Source organism: Gigantopelta aegis, chromosome 4 (assembly GCF_016097555.1).
Source record: "Gigantopelta aegis isolate Gae_Host chromosome 4, Gae_host_genome, whole genome shotgun sequence".
NCBI classification, from domain to species: Eukaryota; Metazoa; Mollusca; class Gastropoda; order Neomphalida; family Peltospiridae; genus Gigantopelta; species Gigantopelta aegis.
In genome coordinates this window covers 107,286,227-107,305,779 of record NC_054702.1, presented here as the reverse complement: position 1 = coordinate 107,305,779, position 19,553 = coordinate 107,286,227, and the positions used below count along the sequence as shown (strand labels likewise).

General features: G+C 38.3%; 1 protein-coding gene across 1 annotated transcript in view; it reads left to right on the top strand.

Moving 5' to 3' along the window:
* Positions 1-9,924: 9,924 nt before the first annotated feature.
* LOC121371691 (probable G-protein coupled receptor 158) overlaps positions 9,925-19,553 on the top strand; it is a 38,621-nt gene continuing 28,992 nt past the window's right edge. The window contains exons 1-2 of the mRNA XM_041497770.1: positions 9,925-10,029; positions 18,141-18,258. Of these exons, the coding sequence (XP_041353704.1) occupies positions 9,971-10,029; positions 18,141-18,258 (177 nt within the window). The 5' untranslated portion in view covers positions 9,925-9,970. The remainder of the gene's footprint in view (positions 10,030-18,140; positions 18,259-19,553) is intronic.

The window sequence follows — 19,553 nt, the reverse complement described above, 5'->3', positions numbered from 1 at the left end:
TGCTACGAAACACAGACACCAGCAACCAGCATTATAATGTCAACTGAAGAGCATAAGCAAGTACATGTACACGTGCACCTTGTTCTGTAACAAAATCACTCTATTTTATCAGAGACGTTAACGATCCCATGCCTTTTCAATAGTTTAATTAGCTTGTAAATTAGCTAATTGCATTATTAATATATCTTCTAAATGTATTATTCTTTTTTAGTTGTTCCTTAACGAATATATACCTCTGATATTCAATATGGTTTAATCATTTCTGATACAAATATGTTACTCTGTACTATTTTGTTTCACCTCAAAATAAAGAAAAAACAACGATGAAAGCTACAAACACTATTCACTTATTCGTATCATCATAGCCATGACGCAAATAAGTTTTCTTCAAATATACCCTACTCGGCGTCTTAGTTTTGTTTTTCACCAACAGAGCAAATATAGATGTACCTAAACCGTCGTGCTAGTATTGGCATGGCCATATGGGTACTTTCGACTGGACCCTAGTAATAGTATAGCCTTTTATAACGCTGGCATTATTTATCATGGTTTGAAATGCAAATGCAATATGACTGCCAATTTATTTATCCGAAATATCAACATTTCAGGAGCAAAGAGGATTTGTGGTTGAAAGATTTGTGAACTTTCCCTCTTATGTCGTTAAATACCACAACTGTTTTGATGTATACAGGCATAGCAGGTTTGCTTCAGTGGTAGGTGTCTTAAAACCTCAGAAACACCCCAAAGTATAATAGTCCTGTCTAGAGGAAGATTCCAAGAAGACCAAATGCAACTTGCTGCCAATCATACAAGAGGTATTTTCTGTTCCTGTACTGAAATCAACGAAGACGTTATAATCAGATTATTTTATACCATCCATATAATGTAAAATGAATTACAGCATGTGGTCATTCATGCCAATGACATGGTAATCACCGTACTAAGCATATATTATATACAAGCACTGACTAGAATGTCTGCACGAGTTGATATAAATGTTGGACTGTCAGTGTTCATGGACTTCCATTTTTGTTTGTACAGTCTCAATAGAAGGTATCTAACCAATTATCTTGGGGTGAAAAGGTGTGGTTTCAAGCAACTTAGTTTATGAGACATCAGTCATAAAACCTTTGGCGAGCATAACAAAGAATCACTCGAGATGTAGTCTTTTAGGATTCATGCTATGCATCGCATGTCAGTGCAAGCCTATAATAAAAATAATCCTCGGCCATTGCAAACCTCAGTAAAACAATCCTCTTTATTACAAAAACTGATTTCACCTACAGACGTTCATCATTGTATTCTTGCTACCAGCACTGACAAGCATGCTCTGTTGGCACACCCTATCATAATATAAGACTTTCCATTACACAGGAGTATCCATAGTGAAATAAGCAGACCTAATTTAATCATTAGTCAATGGATGATTTGAATAGATGTCAAGTCTCTTTCAATCAACTAAAAAACAAGTTGTGTCAGCAAGTTCTTGACGAGGTCTGTCTTCCTACGTTGGTTTCTGATGTACCAGAACACTTATCTGGGTTTTCGAATTTATAGTACATGCACATTACAGTACTTGCCTGCTTTTTAACATTTACAGTGTGGTGTTGAGCTCATATAATTCGATGTATATTAATACAGTTTATCTGAAGACGTTATGTCTTTTGGATTGATTTATGAGCGAACAAATGATAGTGGGCAAAGGATATGGAGTCTTTCTTTGGTTTGCAGGTTTCATATGTGAAAATCACAACTAGTACGTGTTGAGAACATAGTATGGGCTAGAACTAATTTATAGTCAAAACGTTATTTCATGGAACTTTATCCCATGGTTATGTGGGTCTTGTATATTGTTATATGACAAAAATTAAGGGTCATGGCTGTCATCTAACATTTAAGTTTTAAGGCCATGAAAAAAATGCCAATACTAAACGAGGCTATATTGTTATTATGTTCCAATAAAAGTAACCACATGGTCAAACAATTGATAGCAAGCGAGGTGGGGTGCATCAATCATGCTCTGCCCCCCCCCCCCCCCCCCCACAAAAGACAAACATGACAAAGACAAGAAGTCATGGATGAAGGAAACATTATTACAGAGATAGCCGTGATAATAAGGATTAGTGAATATTACCTGTAGTCTTATTTATTTATTTTCTTTAGGTTGGAATGAATGAATGAATGAATGTTTAACGACACCCCAGCACGAAAAATACATCAACTATTGGGTGTCAAACTATGGTAATGGGAAAAACAAAGTGATGATCAACATCAATATAAAAATTCAACACTTAAATAAAAACACAGTGTAAAGGACTGTGTAAAAATACAAATATCACAGATAGATATAATTAAAATTTAGAATAAAATTCAGTATCGTGTAAAAACTGCAATAAAAGTTCTCGATGTAATCGAAATGATTCCATCACATTTCTTTGTCCAAATAAATATTTTCGAGTTGCTGACAACTGCTTACACTCCACCAAAATGTGTCGCACAGTCAGAAGACACTGACAGTGCTCACACTGAGGTGGAGGATCTTTCTTTAAGATAAATGAATTGGTCAAGTAAGTATGACCAATGCGGGCACGACACAAGACTATTTCATCCTTCCTGCACTGTCTATAGGAGGACTGCCACTCACCCAAGACTGGCTTGATAGCATAAAGCGTGTTCGCAAACTCACCGTCCCAATCACGTTGCCAAGTCGAAAAGATAAATTGGTTGATATTAAGTTTAAAATCAGTATAAGGTATACAAACCCTGGCATGAGGCAAATCCAAAGCAGACTTGGCAGCAGAATCTGCTTTTTCATTACCCCTGGTGCCAACATGGCTGGGTACCCAACAAAATACAACATCTTTATTGGCAATAGATAAAAAGACATACTTTCGTATCACCATCCCAATTAAGGGATGGTCCAGCTTCATATTGTGCAAAGCTTGGAGACACGAAAGTGAATCGGTAAAAATAATAAATTTGGATATACTAGAATCCTTTATTTCTTCCAAGGCTTTAATGACTGCCCAAACTTCAGCACTAAAGATCGATGCCGAGTCAGGCAGTCTCATGGAAAGTATTGTGTCTGATGGAAAAACTGTAGCACAAGCCATAGAATTCCCATCCCGTGATCCATCTGTATACACAGGAATGTAATCACGGTACCTGTCTTGAATTTCCATGAACAATTGTTTATATACCACAGCATCTGTACGATCTTTCTTCAGATGCGCAAGATCAAATACAATCTTAGGTGATGTAATACACCAAGGTGGTAAAACAAAATATGAAGGAGTTTTCAAAGTGTCAGTTAAATCAATGTTGGAAAGCAACAAAAAATGCTTAATACGAAGACCAAATGTACGAATAGCATTTAGCCTTGCATCAAACAACTTCATATATTTGTTATCAAACACCACATCATGTGCTGGATGCTTGGCACGTCCAGCTCCCAAACAAGGTTAGTGTGCATCAACGTACAAGCTCTCTACAGGAGATGTTCTAAATGCACCAAGATATAGCCTAAGTCCCTGGTTGTGTATAGGATCTAGCATCTGCAAGTAAGACTTGCGTGCCGACCCATATACAATGCATCCATAATCTAGTTTAGACCTGACAAGAGATCTATACAGATGAAGCATAACCTTGCGGTCTGCTCCCCATTCCGTATTACCAATAACTTTTAAAATATTCAGAGCTTTTAATCCCTTCTTTTTAACATATTTAAGATGGGGCACAAAAGATAGTTTCCTGTCAAATATAACCCCCAGAAATTTAGTCTCTTCCACAACTGAAATTGGATTTTTGTCCAAAAACAACTGTGGATCTAAGTGGAGACCTCTATTCTGGCAAATATGCATACAAGCCGTTTTTGCCTTTGTGAATCTAAAGCCACTGTCAGTTGCCCATTGATGAAGTGTATTCATGATGCTGTTAATTTTCACAGAAAATAAAGTTACAGACAGGATGCTACCTTGAGGCACACCCATCTCCTGTGGGTGAATGTCGGACAAAGTCAACCCCACTCGGACTTTAAAACATCCACCCGGACTTTAAAAGATCTATCTCTTAAAAATTGAGATATAAAAACAGGAAGGCGACCTCTAAGGCCCATGCCATGGAGGTCGTTTAAAATCCCATACTTCCACGTGGTATCGTAAGCTTTCTCCAAATAAAAAAAACACTGAAACCAAGTGCTGATTATGGATGAAAGCCTCCCTACACAACGTTTCAAATCGAACAAGATGATCAACCGTGCTACATCTAGATCTGAACCCACATTGCACGGTAGTAAGCAATTTGTGGGATTCAGGATACCAGACAAGTCTATGATTGATCATGCGTTCCATGGTTTTACAAATGCAACTTGTCAAAGCGATAGGGCGATAACTAGTAGGATTAGTTGGATCCTTACCAGGTTTGGTTTCATCTGCAATGTCCTTCAAGATGGAAGTGAACAAAGACATGGGATCATCAGCATCAGTGATGGCAAATTGTTGCAGACGAGTGCTGCACAGATGCTGAAACTGACCCCAATTTTCCTCTGCCAACTTCCACCTCTGAACCCTTTCAAACGATGGTGGTCCATCAGTTTCCAAAATAATGGGAAAGTGGTCACTATCACAAAGGTCTGAACCAACTTTCCAGGAGAAATCAACAAAAAGTGATGGACTACAAAGAGTTAAATCTGTGGAAGTGAAAGATCCATTTGCAGAATGAAAATATGTATGACTTTTATCATTGAATAAAAGTAAGTCATTTTTGAGAATTAAGTCTTCTAATTGTTTACCTCTAATATTAAGATCCTCGCATCCCCACAAAGTGTGATGACCATTAAAATCTCCTATAATAATAAAGGGAATAGGGAGCTGATCACTAAGACATTGAAAGTCCCTAGGATTAAAAGTAAAATGATTACGAGGTGGCAAGTAAACTGAACACAGAGTAATAGTTTTATGAGCTGTAGCCTTTACAGCCACAGCTTGTAAATTGGTAGTTAAGTTACTGAACTCTGAGGAATGTTTTCATTAACAAGAATGGAAACACCTCCAGATGCTCTGTTTTCAGTTTCTTGATACTTATGATAGAGGTTAAATCCTCTCATGGTAATATGATCAGGGTCCTTCAAGAAAGTTTCCTGAAGACACACTGCAAGAGGATTATGTTTTTTAATTAAAAGACTTAATTCATCAAAATTGGGTCTAAGCCCACGGCAATTCCACTGTAGGAATTTATTTGCCATTGGGTGGAAGTATGGGCGTTATCTTAGGCTTTGGTGGTGGTCTTTTTGTTTGTGGATAATCTTGAGAGATATCCACCTCATCTTCCAGATGATCCAAAGCCTCAAATGAATTAGCAGTTGAAACTGGTCACTGTTCATATTTCTTTAGTCTACCTGACAAGTTATCTTTGTGTTGTTTTTTGGTGACAGGTTTGCTACAACCTGGTTTTCCAACTGATGAAACCGCTGGTGCATTCTGGGAATCTGAGGACATTTGGGAGACAACAGTTTGCATCTGAACAGCCTTTGCTGCCCGCTTTTGAGCCATCTCTACATCCGATAATTTTGATATCGATCAACACCACTAGGCCAGGTTAAATCCGTCTGAACTGAAGTACTTGTAGTAGAGACCTTAACTGCTGCAGCATAGGATTTCTCCACACAAACAGTTGACTTGGTCTCCACTAACTTTCTGGCTTCAGGAAACGTCAGACGTTTTTCAACCCTAACCTGTTGTATCCGTTTTTCGAATTGCCATCTTGGGCACTCTCGAAAGTAAGCAAAATGGTTTCCCTTGCAGTTAGTACATGATATATCAATATGACATGTCTTGTTCTCGTGGTCAAACTGCCCACATCGTGTACATGTCAGTTTGCCACGACAGGTGTTTTGACCATGTCCATATTTTTGACATTTAAAACACCGCAAGAGATTTGGAATGAATGGTACAACTAGTATGCTTAGATACCCAGCCTTGATGGATTCAGGAAGGAGAGGTTTATCAAAAGTTATAATAAATGTGTTTGTTGGAACCAATTCATTGTTCTGACGAACAAGTATCCGTTTAACAAACAAAACACCTTGTGAATAGAGATTTTCACATCTCATCTTCACTCACTCCTTCCAAATCTCGTGATCGAATAACTCCCTTTGATGAATTAAGGGACTTGTGCACACTGACTTTGATGGATATATTACATAGCACTTTGGATTAGAGAAGACATTTGGAATGACTCTCCATGGAGCATTCTACCAACAGAGAACCATTTTTTAACTTTTTGACACTCTTCGGCTCACCAGCCAAGCCTTGGAGTCCCTTCTCAACCGCAAAAGGTGATAATTTTTGTAAGCCTCTATCGTTTGAAGATTCTATAACGAGGAACCTTGGCCAAATATCAGAAGAAATAACAATGATTTCTTCACAGTCAAACTAGACAACATGGATTCCTCAACACAGGACGAGGAATCCGAAACCTTGGTACAGACTCTCTTCAGAGTCCCATCAAATGTTGAAGATTTGTTAATATCCATGTTAGTATGGAGTGTTAATTCATCAACCATGCCCCCCTCACACAACCGAGTCCAACAAGGGGACATGGTGCTGCGGATAACCAGCAGACATCCATGCCAGGGATACATGGTTGATATACTTGGGCAAAAATAAATCACCCAATTGACCCTAGCCACCGCCCCAAGAGCAACACATACAAAAGGTAAATAAAACAATGTTTGTTCTTGACTAAAATAAATAAAACAAAGGTTGTTTGCTCTCGAGCTTGGCGTGACCAGCCGATTGATCAGGTCGGGCCTCCCTGACCACCCGTCTGGCTGAACTCCAGGCCAAAGTGGTGTGTTGCCAGAAAACATATCCGTAGATATGCCCCCAACTCAACCACCAGGATCCCATCATCCAGCATTACGAGATGCACCTCACGGCCAACAAGGTGCCCCAAAAGGAGATTTGTGCTGTATTGGCCACTCTCAAAGAGAATGTTACACCCCTGCACCACGGTGAGGTTACAGCACACACAGGGGTTCTTTAGGTTGGTTGTGAAAATAGTACAGAATATCATCTTTATATTAAAAACTATGAAAATTACAATATCAATTGTATTGGCATATATATGTACATGTACACTTAGGTAGGAATAAGTAACTCCAAAAGGAAAAATAACGATGATATAAGCTAATTAAACAGGCTGTTGACAAAAGAAGGCATTGCTTGATCTTCATGATATGGCAAAGTAGTTTGGTTATGTAACAAGGTATATTGGTACCAGCTTATGTTCTTCTATTGTAGCTGGTGACTGGGAAGGGGGCCCTACGTTGAACCCCATATTTGTCACATCCACCACCAGAAGCCTGTTTACCAAAACGTTTTTGTTAATATATATGAGAAATACAAAAAAGCAGGTCTATATAATGTCCTTTACAAGTGGCACGTAGCTCATTCTGAAGCCGGTCTCTATCCTCTTGTGTTGCTATGCTGCTATTAAATCAAGCAAACTATACTTTTGTAAATGAATGAATGAATGTTTAACGACACCCCAGCACGAAAAATACATCGGCTATTGGGTGTCAAACTATTGTAAATGTAAACACAATGTGATGATCAACATCAATATAAAAATTCAACAGTTAAATTAAAACACAGTGTAAAGAACTGTGCAAAAATACAAATATCACAGTTAGATAATATTTAAAATTTACAATAAAACGCAGTATCACGTAGGAACTGTAAAATAAGTTCTGGATGGAATCGCAATGATTTCTTCACATGTCTTTGACCAAAAATATCTTTTCCAGTTTCTTTGAGATGAGGACACTCCACCAAAGCGTGGCGTACCGTCAGAGTACACTGACAGCGCTCACACTGAGGTGGAGGATCCTTATTCGAAATAAATGAATGGGTCAAGTAAGTATGAGCGATGCGAGCACGGCACAAGACTATTTCATCCTTCCTGCACTGTTTATAGGAGGATTGCCACTCTCCCAAGACTGGCTTGTTCGCAACCGCACCGTCCCAATCACATTGCCAAGTCGAAAAGATAAATTGGTTGATACTATATTTAAAATCAGTATAAAGTACACCAACCCTGACATGAGGCAAATCCAAAGCAGACTTAGCATCAGAATCTGCCATTTCATTACAATATGTTTATAGCAATAGATAAAAAGACACACTTTCGTATCACCATCCCAATTAAGGGATGGTCCAGCTTCATATTACATAAACCATGGAGACACGAAAGTGAGTCAGTAAAAACCATAAACTTGTATGCTATTGAATCTTTGATTTCTTCTAAGGCTTAAATGACTGCTCAAACTTCAGATCGATGCCGAGTCTGGCAGTCACTTGGAAATGATAGTGTCTGATGGAAAGACTGTAGCACAAGCCACAGAATTCCCATCCCGTGATCCATCTGTATACACAGGAATGTAATCATGGTACTTGTCTTGAATTTCCATGAAAAACCGTTTATACACAACAGCATCTGTACGATCTTTCTTCAGATGCGCAAGATAAAACACAATGTTAGGTGGTGTAATACACCAAGGTGGTAAAACAAAATATGAAGGATTTTCAAAAATGTCATTTAACTCAATGTTGGAAAGCAACAAAAAGCGCTTAATGCGAAGACCAAATGTACCAATAGCGTTTAGCCTTGCATCAAACAACTTCATATATTTGTTATCAAACACCGCATCATATGTTGGATGTTTTGGTAAAGAGTTGATCTTGGTAGCATACTGTAGAGAAAGCTTTAAACGTCTAGCACCCAAACAAGGTTCGTGTGCATCAACGTACACGCTCTCTACAGGAGATGTTCTAAATGCACCAAGACATAGCCTAAGTCCCTAGTTGTGTATAGGATCTAACATCTGCAAGTAAGACTTGCGTGCCGACCCATACACAATGCATTCATAATCAAGTTTTGACCTCACAATAGATCGATACAGACGGAGCATAACCTTGTGGTCTGCTCCCCATTCCGTTTTACCAATAACTTTTAAAATATTAAGAGCTTTTAAGCCCTTCTTTTTAATACATTTAAGATGGGGCACAAAAGATGGGTTCCTGTCAAATATAACCCCCAGAAATTTAGTCTCCTCCACAACTGGAATTGGATTTTTGTCCAAAAACAACTGTGGGTCTAAATGGAGACCTCTTTTCTGGCAGATATGCATACAAACTGTTATTGCCTTTGAGAATCGATAGCCATTGTCATTTGCCCATTGATGAAGTTTATTCAAACAAAGCTGCAACTTACGTTCAATGATACTCATATTGGACAATCTATAGCAAATCTGAAAATCATCAACATATAACGAGCAATCCACACCAGGTGTTAAACACTGGGTGATGCTGTTAATTTTCACAGAAAATAAAGTTACAGACAGGATACTACCTTGAGGCACACCCATCTCCTGTGGGTGAATGTCAGACAAAGTCGACCCCACCCAAACTTTAAAAGATCTATCTTTTAAAAATTGAGAAATAAAAACAGGAAGTCGACCTCTTAGTCCCATGCCATGGAGGTCTTTTAAAATCCTATACTTCCACGTGGTATCATAAGCTTTCTCCAAATCAAAAAACACTGAAACCAAGTGCTGATTATGGATGAAAGCTTCCCTAGAAAATGTTTCAAATCTAACAAGATGATCAACCATGCTACGTCTAGATCTGAACCCACATTGCACGTTAGTGAGCAATTTGTGAGATTCAAGATACCAGACAAGTCTACGATTGATCATTCATCCCATGGTTTTACAAATGCAACTTGTCAAAGCGATAGGGCGATAACTAGTAGGATTGGTTGGATCCTGTACTGAAAGCAGAAGATGAATTACAAGAAAAATTGTCTGCCAATGCATCGGCAATGTCACAAGGAGACGTGACATCCATCCGTATCATTGACAGACAAATGGACGTATCCATACTTCGACTGTGGTGGTGGTGACATCTGGATGGTGTCCTACACATCGGCCGCCCTCTCAATTGGTCCACTGGGACTGCCAGTGTTTCAGTACGTAGTTTTAATTTTTGTTTTGAGTGTTTGCGTTTTGGTGGACATGGGTATGATTTCATGAATATGATGTGATATGGCATGATGTATACTATGCGTAATATGATTCCAGGTTTCCTATAACGGGTGTTCGAGGACTGTGTGTGAGTCTTGTTTTTACAGAAATATGCTGATCGGGGTTTAACTAATGGCGAAGGCCCAGAAATTATCTCCCCCTTAAGGGTCGCGCCGTTACTATATACACTATAAACTTACGGTTTAAACAGCTGTTCACTAGTGTGATTTGAAGCGACTGATCGCATAAGATTACTTACTTTGTCCGCCACTGTACGAAGAGGAAAAATGGTCATATTTTTCCAGACGATGGGGCATTACACAAAGAATGGCTAAACACTGCATAACAGATCTATCATATAACAAAAACCCCAACAAAAACAAACTGAATCGCTGGAAAATGAGACGTTTGTGTGTTATTCCCAAATACCTATCCATTCTCGGTGTGTGTATTTTGAAAAACTTAATTCTTTATATATTATTTGAATAAAAAATAGTTGAAATATTATATTTCCTTCTTTTTTATGTGTGTTATGCGGACATTTGTTTATTTGTGTGTTTTGTTCACTGCATTTGTTGGGGGGGGGGGGGGGGGGGGGTAGTAGGTTCGCATGTACCTCGTCCTATCCCCCATGGCATTGACCATGTTTGTTGTTGATTTTTATTTTATTTTTTATTTTATTTCTTTATTTTTGATCAATAATTTAACAAAACTAAAAGGAATACAACAAACGTTTTTATTATGTATAGGGCCAGCGGAGTATATTTGTAAGTGGGGATGGTGGGGGGGGGGGGGGGTACTAGTAGTCTGCTGTCAGTTCAAAGGTTTTGGCGTGTTTGTGTGTGTGTGTGTGTGAGAGAGAGAGAGAGAGAGAGAGAGAGAGAGAGAGAGAGAGAGAGAGAGAGAGAGAGAGAGAGAGAGAGAGAGAGAGAGAGAGAGAGCGAAAGAGAGAGAGAGTGAATGTGTGTTTGAGGGTACGAACCTGTTACAGGGGGCATGCTTACCTGGGATAACTTTAAATTTCAAATGTTAAAATAGGGCCTATGGCATCTCCAGCCTTTTGAGCACAGTAATAGGGAAAAGAGGGAAAGCACGGCCCTATAGGCACTCACCTGTTCTGCAGTCACTAATATACAATTTGAAGAAGAAAACAAATAACATACATACAATACAGACATACAATAGTGAAGAATGTGGTGTTCCCATTCAGGCGAAAACATATGTGTTTCTGGAAACCAACACTACTAAAACAAAACGGGGGGGGATTACCCTACTTATTTTTTCCCTATTTTTAAAATTATTATTTTAGGTTAAAAAGAGTACAAATGTAGTTTAAAAAAATATTTAGAATGGCCCTACCTAATATTTTTGGTCATGTTCCCGGAAACACAATTGTTTTTTAAGGCACAATGTGCAATGAAATTGTATTTTTTCATTTGTTAAACTTTATATTTGATTATTCCTTTGTTAATATGTCTATACTAGTAGGGTATCTGTTTTGTAATATGTAAAATGTATGTAGGATGCATTTTCTTTTTATACTAAGCATTTCTGAAATTACTAACAAAAACATTAACAAAGGATACTGTGATGGTGGTGTAAACAAATAATTCAAATGAAAGTAAAAATGCTCAAAATAATAGGTAGGAGTAGCCTGTGTGGTGGCCTTGGGTTTACTTTCTCAGTAAGTCAGTATCTAGCCCAAGTGTCAAAATTACCATAGACTAAAATTATGAAGGCTGTTTTTCTGAAATACATATGTTTAATACCAAATTAAAAATGTGCTGAGGTGTTGTAATACAAATATTCATTAAAGAGACTGCAGAGCTTGTTTTGTAATATGTGATTGAGAATAAAATGTTTGGTTTTTACTACTGAACCCCCAAAAATTGGACTATAACAATAAAATTCTTTCCAAATTATAATCCAGAATTTATTTATATAAATATCCTGAAACGGGAAATTTTAATATTTGTTCAGTTTATTTATTACATTTTGAAATAAACACTTTTGGATTGAAAATGTAAATACCAGAGAGTTATTGTTTATGTACTTATCAAATACATGCTAAGCAAGTAATTGTGATCATATATTGAACATGAAACAAGCCAGTCGTGAATAGGACATCTCTTGAAATTGATGTAATTAGTGTTAAGTGCAATTGGTAGTTGAACCTTATTCACTTTAAATTATTAGTAAACCATAAGTGTGCTTTTAAACATAGTGTACATTTGTACAGATATGTGAAGAAGAAAACCCTGTGTTAAGTCAGTCACAATTATTTCTAGGGAGTAGCCTACATGGTTGGGGGAAACCCTATTTTCTCCTTTTTTCTTCTTCCATTGTTTTTTTTTTTTACCACCAACTGCGGAATATCATACATTTTTATTATTTATTTTAATTTTTAGCTGTTCTACGATTCAGTCACATACATGCTCATAATTAGGCCGGGAATAATAGAGTGTATATACCGATCGGTGCGTTACGACAATACAAAATAAGAAACCGGAATTGTGTATAGTGCACGAACGCCAGCTGACGGAAAATTGGTGACAGTTTCCCATTGTCATTTTAAAACTTGCACAGTTTAAATTTGGTTACCATATTATAACATTATGTACAAATATGAAATACAAGCTCAAATGCACAAGCACAAACGACAGCCTGTTGTCAGTTTCGGTTAACACGTGCGTTTACGGATTTGAAATTGTAGGGGTTGTCTCAAAACAATTAAATGAATAATCTTGCGCTGTACGAAAGAAAGAATTGTTTTATTTAACGACGCATTCAACACATTTTATTTACGGTTATATGACGTCAGACATATGGTTAAGGACCACACAGATATTGAGAGACGAAACCCGCTGTCGCCACTTCATGGGCTACTCTTTTTTCGATTAGCAACAAGGGATCTTTTATATGCACTATCCCACAGACCATACCACGGACTTTGTTACACCAGTTGTGGAGCACTAGCTGGAACGAGAAATAGCCCAATGGGTCCACCGACGGGGATCGATCCCAGACCGACGGCGCATCGAGCGAACGCTTTACCACTGGGCTACATCAGGTCCTGCGCTGTACGAAGAACGTTCGGTTGAGGATAGAAGAAGAGGAAGGAAATGTTTTATTTAACGACGCACTCAACACATTTTATTTTCGGTTATATGGCGTCAGACTTATTGTTAAGGACCACACAGATATTGAGAGAGGAAACCCGCTGTCGCCACTTCATGGGTTACTGTTTTCGATTAGCAGCAAGGGATCTTTTATATGCACTATTCCACAGACAGGATAATACATACCACGGCCAGTTGTGGAGCACTAGCTGGAACGAGAAATAGCCCAATGGGCCCACCGACGGGGATCGATCCCAGACCTACCGCGCATCGAGCGAGCGCTTTACCACTGGGCTACGTCCCGCCCTGCGCTGTGCGAAGAACGTTCGGTTGAGGATAGGGTTCTAGGGTGTTACGTTAAAACCGGTTTGATCTTGACATCGTATTATCGACAATCGTACCTTCCTATTTCAGAATTAATATTTTATAAAGTGTTAGTATAACTTTCAAAGTTTAGTTTGTATAAAATATTGATAATGTATATGTTTTTATAAAATATACTAAAGTAGAAATTTAACGATTTCACTTCTTAATTTTTAAAATCGACCAATTCAAATAAATATTCTTTCGTATGGAAAGTGGGGAAAGTTAGTTTGTTTTGTTTAACGACACCACTAAAGCACATTAATTTATTAATCATCTACTATTGGATGTCATACATTTGGTAATTTTGACATATAGTCTTAGAGAGGAAACGGATGCATGTGCATGGGGAGAGTATCGGTTTTCAAAACCCTTACCTGCCCAAACTGAAAAAAAGAAAATTGAAATATATTTTCTGGGGGCGCATGACCCCATATAAACTTCGTTCAACACAATCTATAACCCCTAACCCCGCTAAAAGCCCTGCACACGCGCCTTGGAAATCTGCTACATTTTCTTTCTTTTTTGTTCTTCTTTTTTTTAAAGCAAGGGATTGTTTATATGCACCATCCCACAGACAGGATATAACATACCATGGCCATGTATACATGTAACACGTATGCCAACCGCTGACCACTGTCAACATTTCAAGGCAAATTCCCCACTGACCATTAAAAAGGTGTTATACTATACATCTATGAGACGACCCCTCAATCAAGACAGTTAAATTTGTTCAAAATCACACGAGAAGCTCAGCGCCTGCGCAAATCACGTAAAGTCATAGTTCTACTGGCGTCCCGCTAAATGAAGAAAAACAAAGCTGGACATTGCGTTTGTAGTTGACCTAGATAATGTAGATAAGCGAGCATTGCAAAACTATAGCGATGTGGTGAACCGTATATGTACAAAACAGAATTGGATCATCTATTCTAAATAATAAATATGTTCGAGGGACTGCAGCTTTAAATTAAAAATTAAAATCTAGATTACCAATTAATGATTGATGAAGTCTAATTCATGGAACTAAGACCGGAACAAATTTGTACATTCAAGAACAATATTTAAAACTGAATTAGTATTTTAATCTGAATGACAAAACCGTGCTCCTTGAACAAGCCTATGGAAAGAACATTTCAGACAGTCGTCATTGTTTCCATGATTCAGATACGTAGCATGATGTTACATTATTCCTGTCGCTAGCTTAGAACTGGTGTAGCTCAATATAGTATATACAGCTGTGATGGCATGCACTCATGAATCACTGTAAAACAGGGCTGATGTCAGGTCAAAAACGATGAGCATAGACTGCCCAACCGGTGAAACCCGTCATGAGAACAATATACATTGTTGAAATATGCAATATTTTCAAACAAACAATGAAAAATCGTGTACACCGTTCAAATAGGGTATGGCATCAAATAGGATATGACATCGGTCACGATTTTAGTCAATGATACCTTGGATGTTATAACCCTGCTGAAACAAATTTTACGAGAGCAATATATCTATCTTTAAAATCGGCATATGACGAGCATGTCTTAACGTATCTCAGAAGTTGCAAAATATAGACGCCAATAGCTGGTGCAGTAGGAATAATGAAGGGCAAATTTAATATTTCAAAGTTGAAGTCATCCCTGCTATCATACAGCTTTGTATGAAGGCCAACGTCATTCTGAATCTCTATATATAGATCAAGGCATGAAACAGATTTGATACTTTCTGTACTTTCTGACTCTTTTCTTTTTAATTTAGTGAGATTGAATTAAAAACTTTTATTCATGTGCAAAATATAATTAAATCAGCGAGCAATGGAGCACAATTTTTGCCCATGTGGATATCTACTTCCTGTATATATGTCCTGTCACCAAATATGACATATATGACAATGTTGTCAATGAGGAAGACCAGCATATGTCTGTCTCAGTAAACGTTTGTCTTGATTCACTTTCAGTCTTAACAAATTGTCCAGATCCATGGAAGATAGTTATATACTCTTCAAAAGAAGAAACGCAAAACCACATTGTCGTAACATTTGGAGAATTGATTTAATTATTGAATGGTGAGTCCGATAATTACCAAATGTTGCAGGATTGTTCACAATTCACTCTAGTCCATTGTGAGTAAATGATAGGACACACCACCAAGGTCAAGGTCATCTGGAGTCAATACCGGGTGTGGCCTCCGCGTGTGTTGACAACTGCCTGGCACCGCCTGCCCATTGAAGCAACCAGAGTACGGATGACGTCCCGGGGGATGGTGGCCCACTCGGCCTGCAAGGCTGCTGCCAGCTCGGGCAGGGTCTGGGGCTGTGGTTGTCGCTGTCGGAGGCGTCGGTCCAACTCGTCCCATAGATGCTCAATTGGGTTCAAATCCGGTGTCCAAGGAAGGACATTAATGTTGTTGTTCTGTAGGAAAGCCGTTGTGAGACGTGCTGTGTGAGGCCTGGCGTTGTCATGTTGGAACACTGCGTTGGCGTTGGCCATAACTGGAACGATGTGTGGCCGGAGGATCTGGTCAATGTAGCCCTGTGCATTCAGGTTGCCCTGCACGTGGACCAGGTCAGTTCTGCCAGTGTGTGAGATGGCTGCCCACACCATGACACTACCCCCGCCGAATCTGTCCACTTCCTGCACGCAGTTTGCCGCATAACGTTCACCACGACGCCTATACACGCGACATCTTCCATCATGACGTCGGAGCAGAAATCGGGACTCGTCACTGAACCACACCTGTCTCCATCGCAGTTGAGGCCATTGCCGATGAATCTGGCACCACTGCAGTCGGAGTCGACGGTGTTGTGGTGTTAAGATGACACCTCGAACTGGACGTCTGGCACGAATTCCTACCTCACGTAGGCGGTTCCGTACGGTCTGGTCGGATATCCTGCGCAAACCTGGTATTGCTGCGGCTGTGGAGGTGGCAGTAGTCAATCGTTCCCGAAGGTGGCGTACCCGGATGTAGCGGTCCTGCCCGGGGGTAGTGACCCGTGGTCGACCGGATCTAGGGAGGTCACGTGTTGATCCATGTTGCTGGTAACGGTCCCACAGTCTGGAGATGGTGCTTGGGGACACATGGAATGCTCTGGCAACGGCCGTTCTGGATTCGCCTGCGTCTAGTCGGCCGATGGCATTGTTTCTCTGCGGTTCACTGAGACGTGGCATGTCCTCGATTGTCAACTGTCGGCCAGATACAGAGGCCAGGCAAGCGAACACCCTGCACTTTTATACTGTCGGTGTTCATGTTGCACGTGCAGACAACGCACGTGCAGTGGTGACATGGTTTGCACGTGGCTGCGTTTTTGCGAATGTTCACATTTTGGAACTTTATTGTACAGTAGCTGCGTTTTATCGAATGTAACCGTGGGAATGTGTTTGGGACATGCAATGACCTTATATTCACAAAGCATGAACCGGTAGGAAACATAAAATCGGAGTTATAACCCATTTGTACCCTTTTGCGTTTCTTTTTTTGAAGAGTATATATTTGTATCTCTGGTCACCCGTTTGTCGTTGGGATCGTTGTGTGCAGTTTTGAAAAATCGAATGTTTTAACACTGGTGAACTTTGATCTGGATTGCGACTGATAATTTCAAGTAAATCTTTTATCATTTTGAGAATCCACATGCGATTAATACCATTTGTCTCGAAGACCTTTTGGTAATATATTTAAACCAGTTAGAAAATATATTTTTAAGACGAAGGCGAATATAATATAAAATGTCTCTTACTAGAAGCAAAAAAAAATGAATTAATAGAAATTAGAAGGAACAAGTTTAAAAAGGCAACTTGATCAATGTATCAAATTGGATACAAGCTGAGAAGCCCACTAAATACTTGTTTAATTTAGAATCGAGAAAGAATTATATGAAATTAATTTTCAAAATATAATTTGATAACGGTACCTGAACAACTAAAAATAAAAATGTTACAAACAAAAATTCTTTCAAACGTGACATTCTAAAACAAATCCAAATACAATTCCAAACATGGAACGCATTAATAACATTAATGCAAATAAACTACTGGATATAAAAGCAGACAAATTAGAAGGAGAAACAAGATGTTTTGAAGAACTAGAATTTCTTTAAATATAAAGCATAAAAATTCTTGTTAGGATGATTTTTAAAGTTCTTTTGGACTGACCTAGTTCACTTTATTATTAGACCTTATAATATATCAGTGACAGAAATCTCTAGTATTAAAAGATTAAGCATAATTACATGTACATGTATACCAAAACCCAGTAAATATAAGAAGTTTGTAAAACAAAAACCCACATACGTTGTTCAATTGATTATTTTGATGGTATATATAAATATACTGAACAAGTATGATTTCTTTAAAACATGCTACTTAATAATGAAACTGGTTAGGTCTGTGTTTTCAATTCACCTAGGTCACGTTTTTTCATTAAAACGTTTAAGTAATTCCATACCAAATGAATGAGTGAATGAATATTTAACGACACCCCAGCACGAAAAATACATCGGCTATTGGTTAATTCCATACCAGTTACTCGTACTTTAAGCTCATATTGTTTTATAAGTACACGACCACACTACCTTTTTGTTTCAGAGGTACGATTACAATGGATATAGAACTGACCCACATTGACATCAACCAATGTGACACACAAGGTCATGATATTTTACATGAGTTCAGTAACACGCATAACTGCCGACCTACAACGAAGGTAAGTCATTCTCATTCCCCACCAATTACAGTAGAGTAGAGTAGAGTACGGGACAGGACAGGACAGGACAGTATAATACAATGCCTATGGATGTTATTCAAAAATTGATATGGACTAAACCTATGACTAAGATTCTATCTTTGTGATAGTTATAGGAATGTACCTGCCAAGTTTAGTTATTTCATTCTTCTTTGTTATAGGAATGTACATGCCAGGTTTCATTCTTCCTCTGTTTTTGTTTTCTCTATTGTTGTGCAGGGGTAGTAATATTTTCATAGGTTTCTAGACAGTTGCAAACTCATCACTTTCCTGTAACTCTAAAGGATGTTGAAACAAGTTCTATAAACGTCTGTGGTAATGTTTCCATGTGTTGTGCTAATAGTCAGTGCAATATTGCTTTCTTTACCACAACTGCGTACCTTGTTTCCATGGTCTGCCCATAGCACCTGTTTTTGTCTTTTTGGATCTTTTATTTTTACTATGTTGTTGATACACGGCATTTACCATTGTATATACAATGAAACAATATGTATATAGAAGAAAAGGGGTTCAGGAAATGACACCCTAGGTAAGTACAATGATGGCGGAGTGGTCGGCAGTGCAGATCAAAAGAGTCGACATCAGGATTGGAAACTGTTAAAAAGACCGTGTGTATTATATATAGAGGATATCATATGAGTGTCCATGACAGTCGATGTTTACGATTGCTGAACGGCTGAAGAATGTTACGCCTACATGTCACATAGAGTTCAGCAGGAAGTAAATTAAAACATTGATTTAAAAAGTAACACTTTCACTAAAAAGTAACACTTTCACTAAAAAGTAACACTTTCATTAAAAAGTAACACTTTCACTAAAAAGTAACACTTTCACTAAAAAGTAACACTTTCATTAACATTAGTAATAAAGTTTCAATATAAAATTTTATATAAAATTCAAGACGAAAAAAAACCGTGATGATATAGCCATAAAATCTGTTTATACTAGTATACAATCCAGAGTTTATTACTGCACTTTTCCCCCTGTTTTTTAATGTTGAAATAGACCAACAAGTGCAAAATAGTCTCGCTCGATATTTTTAGAATTTGTATGCTCCTGAATAACGCTATAAAAGGCGAAGTGTAATTGGTCGATATTTAAATTGTTATTTATAGATAAAATGTCACCTGGACATGGGAGTCCACGCAATGCTGTTTGATCTACTGGTAGACCAGTATAGCTAATTTTAATCAGATTGTAAGAAAGGGCACCTTCAGTATTGAGGGAGTTAGCAGCGTTAAAAATGACGCTTATAG